General features: G+C 38.2%; 2 protein-coding genes across 4 annotated transcripts in view; both read left to right on the forward strand.

Annotated features, from left to right (window-relative positions):
* LOC108713610 (dispanin subfamily A member 2b) overlaps window positions 1-10075 on the forward strand; it is a 34714-nt gene extending 24639 nt beyond the window's left edge. For 2 of the 3 annotated variants that reach the window (XM_041589941.1, XM_041589943.1), the window contains exon 3: window positions 9728-10075. In XM_041589941.1, the coding sequence (XP_041445875.1) occupies window positions 9728-9883 (156 nt within the window). In that variant the 3' untranslated portion in view covers window positions 9884-10075. Of the gene's footprint in view, window positions 1-6080; window positions 6383-9727 lie in introns of all 3 variants that reach the window. The other variant, XR_005966886.1, reaches the window with a different exon arrangement.
* A 2609-nt stretch (window positions 10076-12684) lies between these two features.
* Window positions 12685-16707, forward strand: LOC108713842 (dispanin subfamily A member 2b). Its single transcript, XM_018257511.2, has 2 exons — window positions 12685-12991; window positions 16393-16707. Exons 1-2 carry the CDS (start codon window positions 12728-12730, stop codon window positions 16546-16548), a joined length of 420 nt encoding a protein of 139 aa, XP_018113000.1. The 5' UTR covers window positions 12685-12727; the 3' UTR covers window positions 16549-16707.
* Window positions 16708-17234: the final 527 nt, after the last annotated feature.

The raw sequence follows: 17234 nt of genomic DNA on the forward strand, positions 1-17234 counted from the left end.
AAATAAATCAATTACGGAGGAAGAAGTATCTGAAATAATAGAGATAATGCCTGCAAGTTAAACTCCAGCCCCTGGTGGGTTTCCACAGAAATACAGTATTTACAAAACACATGAAGACTCTCTCATACCACGTTTAATTCAACTTTATAATAATTGTCTAGCTAATAGTATTCTGTCTCAATCTTTCATGGCTTCCCATATAGCTGTTATACCTAAGGAGGATCACTCACCATGTCTGAACTATAGGATGATGTTTTTGTTAAATTTGGACTTGAAGATATTTACAAAGATATTGGCTTCTAGGCTGAACCTTATCCTCCCCTTATGCTGAAAAGTATTTGATCAACTGGCGGAAGAGGGTTATGTTTAAAACACTCAATTTTCAGGGCCAATTGTAAACACCCTTCATATTATATACTCAATACCCACAACTAATATGAGAATCCCAGGAGCAGTCTCATCTACAATTCTACTTCAAAACAGTACAAGACAAGGGTGTCCCCTCTCTTATTTTCCATCTCTGTAGAGCTTCTAGCTGTGGTAATAAGGAATTCTCTGAATGTTCATAGGAATAAATAGGGTACAAAAAAGGGGATGTAAGCAGATGATTGTATACTTACATTAAGGCATCCCCAGACTTTATTGACTAATGTACATAAAATAATATCTGTATTTGGTTCCTACTCAGGTTATAAAATAAATAGTGTTAAAACTCTTTAAATTTAAATTTCCCTAAATTAGATGATAAGACGATTAATTATTTAGGGGTTCTCAATAGGGGTATAGAACTATAAGACCATATATGACTCTTCTTGTGTCTTAAAAAGGAACTCCAGACCTGGCAGTCTTATAGGTTCTCATGACTAGGACGAATCAGTGCTGTAAAGATGATTCACCTCTGTAGATTATTATATTTATTTGATACTTTCCAGTTCAGGTCCCAAAATTGGTACTGAAATTATATCAAAAATTAAAAAACACATACAAAGCTACTTCTAAATGAACAGGAACAGAGAACCTGGGACAAATGTGTCCAGTGACTTTGATTTAGACCCCCAGCACTTCCACAATAATTCACGCATAACGGTTATTGCAATTGGCCAGGTCCTCACTAAAGTCAGAGACATTAGACATTTGGGAATTCTCAGTTAGGGATGAAGTCAGGTTCAGGTGGTAGATGGATGAGGAAATAAACCATTCACTTCTGGAGGTTTTTTAAGCAGGGGACTGGGAAAATCAAACAATTTAAGTAGTTAACAGCTAACAATACCTTAAAACATTTCCCCAGATTATTTTATCTACAAATTAGACTAGGGCCAGATGGGCTGCATTGGTATTATACATCCTTGGCGGAACCAAGGGAAGGGCACAACCCTCCATATCTCTTGGATTAGCCCACCATATTGGGATATGGTGTCATCCTAGCTGGGTAGGGTTCTGTCAATGAATATTACTAAAAACCCTAAATCATTTATATATTACTAAAGCCTCAAAGTAGGAGATAAAGCAAAGAGCCAATCACTGGAAAAGCATACAAATATTTTCTGGAAAATTACTTTAATATATACAAAGAATTGAATTACTGACGGCATTAAAGAATGATACCATGTAAAAGTGGTTTATGTTATGAAAGATCGAATTTCCACTACACGTTCCCTTTAGGCCTGCATGCAGGCTGACCAATCACAAGCTTTTCTACCTGTGTAATGGAAATACCACAGCCCTGCATTGGCAAGAAGGAGTTTTGTGCGTGGCTTACCACTGTCATCTGTTCTGCAGAGCCAGAAACAGTACAAAGAGCTCAGCCGCTTCCTTATAAATAAACAAGTGGCTCTCAACCAACAAACATGTTAGTGTCAATGCAAATATATAATCAATAAGTGCTTATAAAACTCAATAGGGGTAATTTACTGCAAGATTACTAAGGTGTGCAAAAGGGCTCTTTGTCCAGGGTCCAGCTGCACTCTGAATCTTGTGGAGCATAGAATATCCTTTAGAAGGTTCAAAATGAAGCATCAACGGCCTCAGGGTAGCCCTGTCCTTACATCCTTTTATAAGGAAGTTGGTAGGTACATGGCCCCATTGTGAGTGATGCCTGCTGGCTTTCCTTACTTTCAGAATTAGCAACCTCTAGTGCTCAGATGTCACTGAGCTGCAATTGTCAGAGAGATGCTAGGGGTTATATTTCAGAAACTTACTGAACATCTCTTTAATCTGTCCCTTTTAGAAATAACTTAACAATTCAATTGTGCTTTAGAGCCTTATAAGTCTTTAGAAACTACTAAATTCATTTCCCCAAAATAAAGAAACGGATGAGCAGAAAGAAGTACTTAGACTGTCTAACACAGCAATGGGAAGTGATTTAAGTCACTTGTCTTAGATTTCCTTTCGGGGCTGTGGAAGTATTTTTTTTTCCATTCAGAAAACCTAAACAAATCAATTACAGAGGAAGAAGTATCTGAAAGCATAAAGATGATGCCTGCAAGCAAAACTCCAGCCCCTGGTGGGTTTACTACAGTATTTACAAAACATGTGAAGACTCTATGATACCACAATTAACTAAACTATACTATAGTATTCTATCTCAATCTTTCTTGGCTTCCCATTCAACTGTTATACCTAAGGAGGTAAAGCATCACTCACCATGTCTGAACTATTGGATGACATTTTTGTTGAATTTAGACTTGAAGATATTTACAACGATATTGGCTTCTAGGCTGAACCTTATTCTCCCCAAACTCAGACACTAAGACCAAGTGGGCTTTTTATGAGGCAGACAGGTGGGAGAATAGTAGACTTGATACATGCTGTTAATAAGACTCACCCCACCCTAGTCTGAATGCTAAAAAGAATTGGATCAACTTGGGGAAGGGGGTTATGTTTAAAACACTCACTTTGCAGGGCCAATTGTAAACACCCTTCATACTATATACTAAATACCCACAACTAATATGAAAATCCCAAGAGCAGTCTCACCTACAATTCTACTTCAAAATGGTACAAGACAAGGGTGTCCCCTCTCTTATTTTCCATCTCTGTAGAGCTTCTTGCTGTTGCAATTAGGAATTCTCTGAACATTCATAAGAATGAAATAGGGTACAAAAAGGGGTTGCAAGAAGATGATATTTTACTTACATGAAACCTCGGACTTTATTGCCTAATGTTCATAAAATAATATCTGTATTTTTGGTTACTACTCAGGTTATAAAATAAATAGTGATAAAACTCTTTAAATGTAAATTTCCCTCAATTTTCCCAAATTAGGCTAGGGCCAGACAGGCTGCATTGGTATTATAGATCCATGGTGCAACCAAGGGAAGGACACAACCCTCCATATCTTTTGGATTTGCCCACCATATTGTGATATGGTGTCATCCTGGCTGGGTAGGGTTCCTTCAATGAATATTACTAAAACCCTTAAATTATTCATATATCACTAAAGTCTTAAAGAAGGAAGATAAAGTAAAGAGCCAGTCACTGGAGCATACAGAGCATATAAATATTTTTGGGGAAATTATTTCATGTACAGAGTTATATATACAAAGAATGGAATAATGAAAGCATTAAAGAATGATACCTTGGAAGGGTGGTTTATGTTATAAAATATCAAATTTTCTTGTGTGCTCCTGCTCTAACCACTACACGTCCCCTTTAGGCCTGCATGCAGGCTGACCAATCACAAGATTTTCTACCTGTGTAATGGAAATACCACAGCCCTGCATTGGCAAGAAGGAGTTTTGTGCATGGCTTACCACTGTCATCTGTTCTGCAGAGCCACAAACAGCACAGAGAGCTCAGCCGCTTCCTCATAAATAAACAAGTGGCTCTCAACCAACAAACATGTTAATGTCAATGCAAATATATAATCAAAAAGTGCTTATAAAAATGCAGTAGGGGTAATTTACTGCAGGATTATTAAGGTGTGCAAAAGGGCCCTTTGTCCAGGGTCTGGCTGGACTCTGAATCTTGCAGAGCATAGAATATCCATTAAAAGGTGCAATATGAAACATAAACAGCCTCAGGGCAGCCCTGTCCTTACATCCTTTCATAGGGCAGACGGTAAGTACATGGCCCCATTGTGAGTGACGCCTGCAGGCTATCCATGCATGTTGGTCTGGATGACATTCATGTTAGGGGTCAGGTGGGAAGCCATCTTCATGCCTCATCTATTCCCTTGCTAGAAAACCAGAGCAACAATTTAGCCTTCTGGACTTTAAATGCAGAGCTCTCTGGCTAAGTTAAGGATGGGTTGCCTGCAGTCTACCCCCATAGGCTGGTATTTTAATGGCTTAGCCATTAAAAATGGGACTCGATGCCAATGTTATTCATAGAAAGTATTAATATCTAACATGCAAAGTAGGGTGGCCGCCATTTGCTAATTCAGGAACCAGTTGGCCTGCCAAATTTCCAAGTTTACATTTACTAACCCAACAAAACCAAGTTGGAAAGTTTTTGGAAACCTATTAAGCACATTCAACCTTTTATTTCCTGTTTCCAACCAACCCATTTACCAGTTATTAGCACCATGACTTACATTGGAATTATCCTATCCCAATAAGGATTGGACCAAACAAGCATATGTTTTTGATATTGACCAAACAAACATATGGATTAGTGAGGAAGCATTGCTGAAAATAAGAGCTACATTCTTTGTGGTCCTAATACCATATTGCCCACAAAAGGTGCAGAAAAAACTCTGTGTCCCAAGGGTATAATTAGAGAACCCACACACAATATTATCCCCCAAAAGGAAATGTTCATCAGTTATGCACTTTGGGGGACATTGGGGAATATCTTACGGTGACTGAGTGACCTGAGTTAAAACAGAGAGAACTCTGTTTTCATCTTTCATAAATATGCCCCTAAAAATCCTAGACAAGTGTATAGAGAACTGGGGATGGTATTTCATATCCCCATCAACAGAACAATGGGAAGGCAACCAGATAACCGCTCCCTAAAGGTGGCTATACACGTAGAGTTTGGAGATTTCATCAAACGAGAGGATCTCTCCCCATGTGACCACATTGAGGTGGGCGATATTGGGATGATCCAATCGTGGGCCAATACGAGAGGTCGGATTGCGGAACCGCATCAACGCACAGATACAGCCATAATCCGACGGGATTTTTAACCCTGCCCGACCAACATCTGCCCGACATTCGACATATATCGATCGAGGAAGCCCGTTGGAGGGCCCCACACAGGGGCCAATAAGCTGGTGATTCAGTCTGTCTGCAGCTTTTATCGGCCCGTGTATGGCCAGTTTAACACAAGATAACAGCTGCCTGGTAGATCGAAGAACAGCACTCAATAGTAAAATCCAGGTCCCACATTCAGTTACATTGAGTAGGAGAAACAATAGCCTGTCAGAAAGCAGTTCCATCCTAAAGTGCTGGCTCTTTATGAAAGCACATGGCCAGGCAAAATGACCCAAGATGGCTGCCTACACACCAATATTACAAGTAAGAAAAAAATACACTTGCTGGTTCAGGTATGACATTTTATATTGTAGAATGAATTAATTTCAGTGTAAACAGTGTAATTTAGAAATAAAAACTACATCATAAAAATCTTGACAGAATCCCTTTAAGTTAACTTTTAGTATGTTTTAGAACAGTCATATCTTAGCAACTTTGCAATTGGACTTCATTCTTTCCAGTTTCCAAATGGGGTCACTAACCCTGGCAGCCAAAAAACTATTGCTCTGTGAGGCTACAATTGTATTGCTATTGTTACTTTCTATTACTTATCTTTCCATTCAGACTCTCTCTTAGCCATTGCTAGTTGCTAGGGTTAGTTGGACACATAGCTGCTAAAATTCCAAACTGGAGAGTTGGTGAACAAAAAGTTAAATAATTAAAAAAACACAAATAATAAAAATTTAAGAACTTTTTTCCAAATTGTCTCAGAATAGCACTCGCTACATCATACTAAAAAGGTGAACTATCCATTTGAAAGCCTTCTGACTATAATTGCAAGGAGTTAGCAGTGAGAGATCCTATTGTGCACAAGTACCAGATTTGACATATTTAGGCACCTCCTCTCCTTCCTTTCACATAAAATCTCTGTTCCTTCTACAGAACCTCATCATATAGCAGAATCTTTCTACCAGAAGAGAACTATGGAGAAAGGCTATCCAGTCCAGCAGCCAACCTCTGCTTTTGCCAGTGTACCTCCATCCTATTCCCACCATGTCATTGAACCGCAAAGGATGGAGCTGATGCAGAATCAGAACATCTCAGCCCCACTGTGTCAATCTACTGTGGTGACCACATCACCTGCTGAATTACCCGTGAGAGATCACTTGGTATGGTCCATTGCCAACACCCTCCACATGAATATATGTTGCATTGGCTTGATTGCACTATTATTCTCTATCAAGGTGAGAGGGGATACTTTTTATATCCAAATAATTTTCACTAGAAAATGTAACTGTAGCAAATTCAGTAGTGGGCACTATAGAAGCTAGAGATGAGGCAGTAGTTGTTGAGAAAAGCAGAAAAGTCTAAAGGGGTCCTCAGGGATGTTCAGTTTTAGTATAATCCCAAAATTCATGCTATTACCTATGGTCTATGGATAAAAAGATTATATTGTGGAGCATGTTATCATCCATGGCATAGAATAAATACAGACGCAGTACATAGATTTGACTAAATCTATGGTATTTTAACATTTATATCTTTAATAAGCCTCATTATGTAAAGCATTTAATAATTTACTTAATAGTGTAGAAGCAGACTAAAAGATAATTCAGCTGCATTTTCAATTTCCCAATGCCCTCTTAAGAGCAACAGATGAGTAAGCGGCAATGAAGTACACATCAAATATTTAAGAGATTCAGACACATTTTTGAAAATCATTGGTCTGTATTCCTAGAAATGGCATTCCTTCTGCGGGTCTTTTTTTTCATCTGAAGAGCTTTCTGGCTCAGTATCTTGCACCTTTTCTTTATATTGACTTGTATACCAGATAAGGGGGCACTCCTTCAGCTATGATTCAAAAGAAACTTGTGATGTAAGCGGTAGGAATTGGTACTGCACTCAGCATTCTTTTTATAGGTATAATATTTCTGCCTCATTTATAGCTTCTATGGTGTCCACAGATGTTTTATGAGTTTGCAATATACAGTATATATAGTGTATTGTCAATATATTATATATATATTGCAAACGCATAAAACATTTATATAATGTATTGTCAATATAGTTGTAAATACCCCTTTTATGTATGGCAACTGAATTTGTTCACAATATGATTAGAGGAAGCACAGTTTATATTCTCACCTAGCACAATATGATTTTAATGGAAAAAAGGGTGTGGCAATGCAGCTTCTACCCAATATATACACTAGATATATATACATTAGATAGAGAGATAGATGGATGGATGGATAGACAGAGCACACAATACAGGTCGATTGTCTAGGTGCTGGTTAAAAATGGAGAACAAATTAGCAAAACCCACTGCACAAAAAATGGAACATGGATGGCTAGATAGACAGATATAGATAGATAGATAGATGATCAATGGATGGATGGACGGACAGAGAGATAGATTAGATAGATAGATAGATAGATAGATAGATAGATAGATAGATAGATAGATAGATAGATAATTGATAGATAGATAGATAGATAGATAGATAGATAATTGATAGATAGATAGATAGATAGATAGATAATAGATAGATAGATAGATAGATAGATAATAGATTGATAGATAGATATTTATTATAATACACAAGTTTCAGTAAATCATGTGACAGAAATGACATCAGAACTCACCATTTATAATGATATAATTTACAAGATATTCATGGCTTTTGTGTATTTTATATATATATATATATATATATATATATATATATATATATATATATATATATATATATATATATATATATATACAGGTATATATATATATATATATATATATATATATATATATATATATATATATATATATATATCACACCAATACTGGCCAATTGCTTGGGTATTGGTTAAAACGGGGAACAAAGTAACAAAACCTAACATACCCAAGTCTTCTATCTTGAAGAAATGTCTTTAGCACAGATCTCGAATGGGACACAGTCTCATAAAAATATTCCATACAGTTTGAGAAAGTGGCTGGTAGCTACCAAATGCGTCAAGCATGTGGTCTTTGATATGTTCCTTAAATCTTCTTGATTTTAATGAAATCAATAAAGGATTATTTTTAAGAGACTGTGTCCCACTGGTGCTCCGTCCTAAAGATGTTTCTTCGAGATAGATAGATGATGCATGACTAGCTAGATACATAGAATACGAATACATGTCATTTGCCTGGGTGTTGGGTAAAAACAGGGAACTAATTAGCAAATCCAATCACACCCAAGTCTTAGTAAAAATAAAAGTTTTTTTTATTGGAAATCTAACATAAATAGATGGATGGATCGACAGATAGATCACACTAATACAGGCCAATTGCCTGGGTGTTGGTTTAAAACAAGGAATAAATTAGCAAAACCAACCACACCCAATCTTTAGCAAAAATAAACATTTTTTTATTGAAAATCCATCATAGCAGTGCTTGGCACTTTTTTTGAGCTGCACTCACTTTAGCAAAAAATTGCATGGGGCTCATCACAAGTAAATGTATACATTTAATATAAACAATGCACTCACAGGACTACTTAAAGGAGAAGGAAAGGTTTACTAACCTGAAACCCTGGGCCGGTGCTCCTATCAGCAGAAAACTGCACTGGCCCGGGGTTATACCAGTGAGCACCACAGAGCGATCATCTTCTGGCTTCTTCTTTCTTCGTGTGGTTGCGCATGCGCAGTAGAACGAAAAACCGATCTTTAACTAAAAAGTCGGCTATTTCGTTAAACTGCGCATGCGTTTGCCCCGGGAAATTTGAAGAAAGGAAGACAGAGGAGGATTGATCCGTGGTGCTCACTGGTATAACTCCGGGCCGGTGCGGTTTTCTACTGATAGGAGCACTGGCCCAGGGTTTCAGGTAAGTAAATACAATCACTTGGGGTGCCTAACATTTGGCAGCCCCAAGTGTCTGAAGCCTTTCCTTCTCCTTTATTAGCTAATGAAAGAATGCTTCTTTATTTAGTGAACCAATGTTTCGGTCTCCTCTGAGACATTTGTCAAGGATTTTATATATATATATATATATATATATATATATATATATATATATATATATATATATATATATATTTAAATTTTTTTTATGATATCTCCCAAAATGTCTAAAACTGTGGGGTTTATGATCAATTAATCTATCAAACAGAATCATTCTGAAACTCCACCAGTGAAGTCAAACTTAAAACTATGTATTAAATCCCATAATTGCATGTTTCGGTCACCTTCGATTGGATAAAAAACAATTCATAAATGGTTTGTGTTATAGAGATACATTTGAATCTCTACTGAATAGCGGGTCCAAATGAATTCATATTATGTAATTATATATACATAGATATGTCCCTTATTATTTATTAAAAGTAGGAAAACGTGAGTTTTGTCCAAAAAAATCACCTTGAAAACTTAATGGAAAACACCTTTCGAACTTTAATAAATAATCCCCATAATGAAGTCATTTCATAAATAGTGATAGATCTGAATCCCAAGTCAGATCCAAATGATTTAATATGAATATATAAACCAATGTATATTATTATTATTATTCAGAGTAGTGAATGACATCTCTCATTGTTCTGTCACCCTGTAGAGTCGAGACCAGAAGTTGATTGGAAACAGAACCAGAGCACAGAATTATGGATCTATAGCAATGGCACTGAACATCGCCGCTACTGTGATAACCAGCATCGTCATCATTTTCCTAATTATATTTTTTAGCGTTAGGTCGTCTGTACCTTATTATTAGCTCTAAGAACGCTGCAAAAGTCAAATCACCTTCTGTCCTAGAATCTGCAGAAACCAGTCTTGCTGACTGAGCATTTTACCTTTTGCCTTATTGATAGTAATGATATTGATAAAATTGTCTGCTGCAGAAAAGTGCTACTCTTGTATCTCCTGCTTGAGTTCATTTAATTAATGCATAAAAATAAACCATTGATAACAACCTGTGATGTTACAAGAGTATTTCTGTTTTTAACCACCATTTTTTAAGCTCTTTGCAGCTTTGTTCTCCTAAATGTTTCTTGCCCCCTGTCTATAACATTGTCTCTTCTTACTATAATGAGGTTCTGTAATTAACCTAATTATTGGTCAGGGCATTTTATTCTTCTCTTTTACCTCTTCTCAAAGGACCTTTCATTATCTTTACTTCTCTATCACCCCTTACAGAATCTTCCATAGACACCTTTTTATCTATCTGGTACAACTGGGGTATTTTCTTCAGAAACTCTACTATCGTTTATATAAACAAGCTGCTATGCAGCCTTCAGGGCAGCCATTCAAACACAGGATACACAGTAGATCAGGGGTTCCCAACCACGGGGTCCTATCTGCAGTCTATAATAGCTGCACAAACAATGAAAAGGCTTTAATTACCTGCAACCCCAGCTCCCAACACACCATTGCCTTTCTACTGATTGCGATAAGGACCAAAATACTGTTTGGACAGTTTTATTTTTTGGTAAGCTTAAAATGCACCCACACATCTACATCCTCCCCCCCAGGTCCACGTAAAAATTGTTTTCCTCGAAACTGGTCCGTGGTGCAAAAAAGGTTGGGGACCACTGCAGTAGATAACAGATAAGTTCAGAAGAATCCCATTGTATACTACAGAGTTTATCTGTTATCTGCTGGGTATCCTGTGCCTTTTCTCCTCTTTCAGCCTTGAATGGCTGCCCCCATGGCTACACAGCACCTTGTTTATAAAAACTATTGTAGAGTTTTTTTTGACATGCACACACCGCTTTTACCGGTGCAGCAGAACACTATATTATATTTTCATAATTTTTAAGACATTCATTTTTTTGGTGTTACTGTTCCTTTAAGCTGGTCCGACATGACTTCCAAGTAAGAAGATCCGCAGCCTGGGGCAGCCTATGCTTTTGATCTCTTTCTTGCAGTAGACTGTTCAAAACTAATTTCTGATTGGTTGCTGTTTGCTGATGCAGTTGTGATATTCAGTAGCAATTTATGTAAATCTGCTCTTAGATTTTCAACCCACTGATTGTTTGGACTCTCCTAACTGGGCCTAATAAACTTCACTGGCCCCACACATGGAGCGGAAAAAACAACTGATAACTGATGAGCATCTTTTATATGGATATCATTTACAGGGTATTCATGGTTCTTGTGTATTAGACAAATAAACAGATAGAAGATAGATGATAGATAGATACATAATAGAAAGATAGATAGATAGATAGATAGATAGATAGATAGATAGATGATAGATAGATAGATAGATAGATAGATAGATAGATAGATAGATAGATAGATAGATAGATAGATAGATGATAGGGTGGACAGTTTTGTTCTATGAGCTTAGTAACCTTTTATATATTTTTATATATATATATTTTATACATTTTATATATTCATATATATATTTTTGTAGATCTAAATTTGTACTATAAGCCTGATCCCAACTATTTCCAACCAACTAAATGACTACTGCCTGAAGCTGACAATATACTTCACTGTTAAGACAAATTATCCCTTCTGTTGACTGGGCTGTGCTTCCAATAAACACTTGCCCTACAGGAATCATTCTGCAAGAGCTTCAGCTTGCCCAACATTGACTGCGCTTGAATTAGTGTTATATTACTCAACACCCTGCCTCCACAGCTTCCCTCCTCAGATCACAGACCTTACTCTCTGCAAACCTACACTCTGCTGTGAATGACTGCTAAGGGGCCCTCCTTCCTTTCCCTAGTCAATGGCACCTCCAATACAGTTGTGACAGAGTCTTAAACCTACTTGATGTCCCAATGCACAATAAATAGTGTGCCGATGGCCTATATCCTTCTTGTCTTTTAACGAGTTATCCAAGAAAGCCACATCTGAAAATAAGCATAGCACATGCAGCAACCCATAGGAAGGCACAAGTCAACAAGCTGAGAGAATGTGAACATGTAGAGCCCCATGTTAGTCTTAGCCATGACTGCGCCAGATTCTGCCTCCCTGACCGTGTTGACATTGAACAGAGATCTTTATCAACTACATCATTTACCAAACCCCCCTTTAGGGTGCAATAAGTTATATATTTGGCAATATTTACTGGGACTCTTTTGGGGCAACCCTCGAGGGGAAGATGCTCAGACTTGTAAAGTGGTCTACAAAGTCCCTTCAGGTAACTGCTCTGCAGTGGACTTGCTTTACCACCCTAATTAAATCCTAAGCCCTGATCCCAACACCCTCCTAATAAAGCAGAATATTTTGTAAGAATAATATTGGTAGAAATGTTACAAATGTTAGAAAGCTCTGCTGACCATGTACTGAGTTACAAATTATAAGAAATAGATTGTTGTGATTTTGTTGGTTGTCGAAGGATTCTGGTAGTGGTGGCTTAACAGTTATAGGGTTTCACGTTGGACACCCCCTGCTGTCAGATGGGTGCTCAGCCTCGTGTCAAACTCTGGCCCTGTATAATCTTCCCAAATAACTTCTAGTTAAGCAGGTGCCCGTAGCTGAAATATAGAGAAGAAGAGACATTCTCTCAACCAGTCAAGCTCCAGCTCCTCCCTTCCTTCCCCTCACATAAAACACTTATTTCCCCATCTAGACAAACTCAGTACATTTCTGTTATGAAAAGATGTCCATGGAGAACACTGACGCCACTAAGCCTGTTTCATACACAATGGATCCACCTCCTAGCTATATCAACCAAGGATTTGACCCATACAGAGCAGGGGTGATGGGGATTCCCAATGTCCCAGCTCCACAAATCCATACCACAGTGGTGAACATCATTCCCGATGGATTTCCCATACGAGACCACTTGCCATGGTCCATTTTTAACACCATATACATGAACTTCTGCTGCCTGGGGTTCTTTGCAGTTATTTTGTCTGTCAAGGTAAGTGTTTGCTTGTGTAGAAGTGTGTGTGGTAGGTTGGAAAAAGTATATGTGGAGGGCAACAAAATACCTAAACATTGATGATTATTGATATTCTACCTACTGCAAAGAGTTAGTGTATCATTCAACCATAGCTTCCAGAGCACTTTTGATAGCAACGCATTGTGTGCTCCGGGATAGAGAAGGGGGTAAGTTCCGAGGATGGGAGGTATGCAATAACTGCAAGGAGTCATCTTAAAATTGACAATGTCATTATTTATCATGAAAAGAAATCTTCCTGCACCTGAAAATGGCAATGACTTACTATGTCTTCTGCGTTACATCAAATACTTATTTGGGAGATTGTGTTTAAGAAGAACTAAACCCTAAAAATGAATGTAGCTAAAAATGCCATATTTTTTATAATGAACTTATTGCACCAGCCTAAAGTTTCAGCTTGTCAATAGCAGCAATGATCCAGGACTTCAAACTTGTCACAGAGGGTCACCATCTTGGAAAGTGTCTGTGACACTCACATGCTCAGTGGGCTCTGAGCAGCTGTTGAGAAGCTAAGCTTAGGGCTCGTCACTAATTATCAAGCAGAAAATGAGGTTTGTCTGTAATATAAGCTGATGCTACAGGGCTGATTATTAAATTCTGATGCTAATTGCACTGGTTTCTGTGCTGCCATGTAGTAATTATCTGTATTAATTACTAATCAGCCTTATATTGTGACATTTCTATTCTATGTGTACTGTATATTGTGAGTGGGTCCCTAAGCTCGGTAAGTGACAGCAGCACAGAGCATGTGCAGTGAATCAGCAGAAAAGAAGATGGGGAGCTACTGGGGCATCTTTGGAGACACAGATCTTTACTGCTAAAGGGCTGTGGTTTCCTTGGCTGGTACAGAAACCCAAAACATAATGTACAACATTTGTAGCTACTTCTTTAGTTAAGCTTTAGTTCCCCTTTAAGAGAACTGGCAGTCCAAAAGGGTTGTTGTTGCCTTTATTAACTTGAGCATGTGAGCTGAGTTTAATCTTCTTGTCCCAAAATCAGTCAATTGAAAAAAAAAAACCCAAAATGCTTGGCACATTCTGGAGAGTAAATGTGAAATCAGGCAAATTGGGTATAATAAGGATCTGATTTACTGGTAAACTCAGTGTGTTATTTTGAAATGATTCTCTTGCACTTCCATGTTGAAATATCTGTTTTGGGATTTCACAATAACCCGGTTGCTCTACTCTTCATTGCTCCATCTGAAGAAGTCAAAAAACAGTGGGTATCAGGTATACCATTTTTCAGGATCAAAATCTTGTTGACTATGAACAAGATAGGGGAATGGATAGGGGGATATAACTATTTATTCCATGGGAATTCATTTCATTAAAAGGTTTTGTTATTTCTTGAGTTGAACACAACAGGGAAATTAAAGCTTGTCCATGTTTGGTCCTTTTCTAGATAGATAATTACATTTCCAGTATACAACCATCTCGCTGTGCTGTGACTTTTTTGTTAGCAACAGTCCATTATGCAGGGGGAATTATGTATGCACATACCTGCATAATGGACTCCTGCCAGTGGTGTAACGAGAGGTATGGGGGCCCTCCTACAGACAAACATGGGGGGCCGGGGGCCCCCTACAGACAAAGGCCCTCCCCCTTAGAGGACTATTAAAGTACACTCTGGTTGGCAGCTATACCTTCCAACATGTAAAATAAATAAAAAAATAATGATCTGCTTCGCTATTAACCTTAGACATGCAGAAATGGCCATGACAAACTCCATTAAACCCAGACATGCCAGTACAATCAATCAGGGCCACGCCGCACAGGCGCCCAAGGCAAACCGGCAGACGCGGCGCCAGCTTAGCCCGAGTGCACATGCGCAAGGTGGCCCTCGAATGCGCAAGAAAGGCGGTGGTTTTTACTTCTTTTGTGCTTCTGCGTATGCACGAATTGGCGCAAATGTGCGCAAGCACAAATTGCTGAGAAAATGCGTTTGCGCGCATGCGCAGGAGCGCAAGAAGATGTAAAAACCACAGAGAGTCGGGCACCGGACTGGGGGTAGGCGACAGAGGAGGTACGTGCCTGGCACCCCCCCCAGCTTTGCGCCCTAGGCACGTGCCTACTCTGCCTACCCCTTGGCCCGGCCCTGCAATCAATGCAAATGGATAGATTGAAAGCATTGCCTGACTTAGGAGAATACTGCAAATGCTGCTTGTCTCTCTCTGCCTCACTCCTTCTCTGCCTGGCTAAAACCATTAAAAAAAATCTGTGAATTCCAAAGTGGAGCTGCCAGAAGGTCCCTATAGACCCTGGAGGTGGTTTGGCCCTTTAGGACCTGGGGTGGGGTGTGCGGAGGTCTTATTTATGCCACTGACCTGACATGGGCCAAACATGGAGTAACTTGGAGTTACCTTAAGAAATAACAATAAACATATATTTTTTTTGTGATTAAAACAATAGGCAAGGCTTATTCAACTCATGTTGAAACAAGGGAGATACTGCCCCTTTACTAAGCTAGCAGGGGCAAGGTATTTAATAGATATATAGGGGGGTCACTAGAATTCTAATAGGCTCTTTACTGATATCTGGAGCCTTTTTAGCAATGCCAAGGATTTAAGGAGAGGACTTTATGACCAATATTCCCTCTAAGGTCTGTGCTCATGTGCGTGCACACAAATTTTGGGGTCAGCACAAACAACTAATTGTGGTGCACACAAAGAATTTCGTGTTAAAATACAAATTTTGCATTTATTCTGACTTGCGTACACAGTTTTTAAGTTTAAAATGCGTGCACAAAATAATTTTTTCCGCACATAGCCAAGAAGGAATAAAAGGAACATTGTTTCTGACTTTATGCTCCACCTGTGTAAAGAAGAATGTACAGGGCACACCTAACAAAAATTGTTCTCTTTAATTACATAATCCTACAATGTAGATGAGAAAAAACCCAACACGTTTCAAGTGCAAAGTTAGAAAATGCATGTGCACGTGCCCCTGACGAAGACCCCATTTTGCGGGGTTGCAACGCATTGGGTTTTTTTCATCTATATTGTAGAATTATATAATAAAAGACACATTTTTTTTGCTAGTGTGCCCTGTTCATTCTACTTTACATATGTTATATTTATGGGAGCTGTCAGGCAGCCTTCAGGCAATGAGCACCCAGCAATTTTATACTTACTGATATGGTGTGCCAACCTCTACACTATTATATGATATTATTATAATTATATTATTATACTATTACACTATTTATGCTTTACCTAGCAGTGTAATTCTGACTCCTAAATGGACATTAACCCAAGCATAAAGCTGCCGTACTACACCCACCAGTTCTCTGTAGAACATATATTTTATATAAATAAAAAGCTCCTTTTCTAATGATCTTTCTTTGCCTCTTTCTATAACCCACAGTCCCGGGATCGGAAGGTGATTGGAGACAGGTCTGGAGCCATGAGTTATGCTTCTACTGCCCGTAATCTCAACATCGCCGCTACTATGTTCACCCTCATTACCATTATTGTTGCGTTAATCATGTTACTATCTGCACCCCGGAACAGAGGCTTATAGTGAGGATGACGAGCGGCACTGGATGTGTCCATCCTCATCAGTTGGAACAAAGTCATCATCCGGAGTTCTTGTTTCAACTTTAATTTCCAAAAATAAATTACAGTTTCTGTATTTACCATTTGAATTTTCCATTTACCATTAAAGTGGGTGTTGATAGTATGGTTCCTTTTCTTTTCCATTGGTCCTTATTATGTATTGTTTGATGGTTTTTGAAATACAAACATTTAGGGGCAGATTTATCAAGGGACGAAGTGAAAGTTCAAATTTTTAAACTTCAACTAGGGAATAGTCCAAAATCGAATTTGAAAAAAATGTGAATATTGAAATGTATCATGTACTGTCTCTTTACAAATTCGACTTCAATTATTTACCATCTAAAACCTATTTTAGCCTATGAGAGACCTCCTAGAACCTATTTGGAGTCATTTGGTGAACTTTGAAAAATTTACGTTTTTTTGAAGATACTTTGATTAGAATTAGATCGGATACGATCTGCATTTGAATCGACTGATGGAATACAGCCTATTCACCGAAGTTAAAAAATTCCAATTCGAAAAAAAATTTTTTATTATTTTTTTTTTTTATATAAATTTCGCTTCGCCCTTTTTCAGCAGGATTCGGATTTAGCCGAAACCCTTCTGCCCGGTTGAACCAAATTCTAATTTGCATATGAGGAAGTAGTTATT

The sequence above is a fragment of the Xenopus laevis genome, chromosome 4L (genome assembly GCF_017654675.1).
Source record: "Xenopus laevis strain J_2021 chromosome 4L, Xenopus_laevis_v10.1, whole genome shotgun sequence".
In the NCBI taxonomy this organism is placed as follows: Eukaryota; Metazoa; Chordata; class Amphibia; order Anura; family Pipidae; genus Xenopus; species Xenopus laevis.

What these genes read in the sequence shown, in the direction of transcription:
- LOC108713842 (XM_018257511.2), top strand. Translation starts at nt 12,728, where the DNA reads ATGTCCATGGAGAACACTGACGCCACTAAGCCTGTTTCATACACAATG. An exon ending in CAGTTATTTTGTCTGTCAAG is followed by an intron (nt 12,992 to 16,392) that starts GTAAGTGTTTGC and finishes TATAACCCACAG; the next exon opens with TCCCGGGATCGGAAGGTGAT.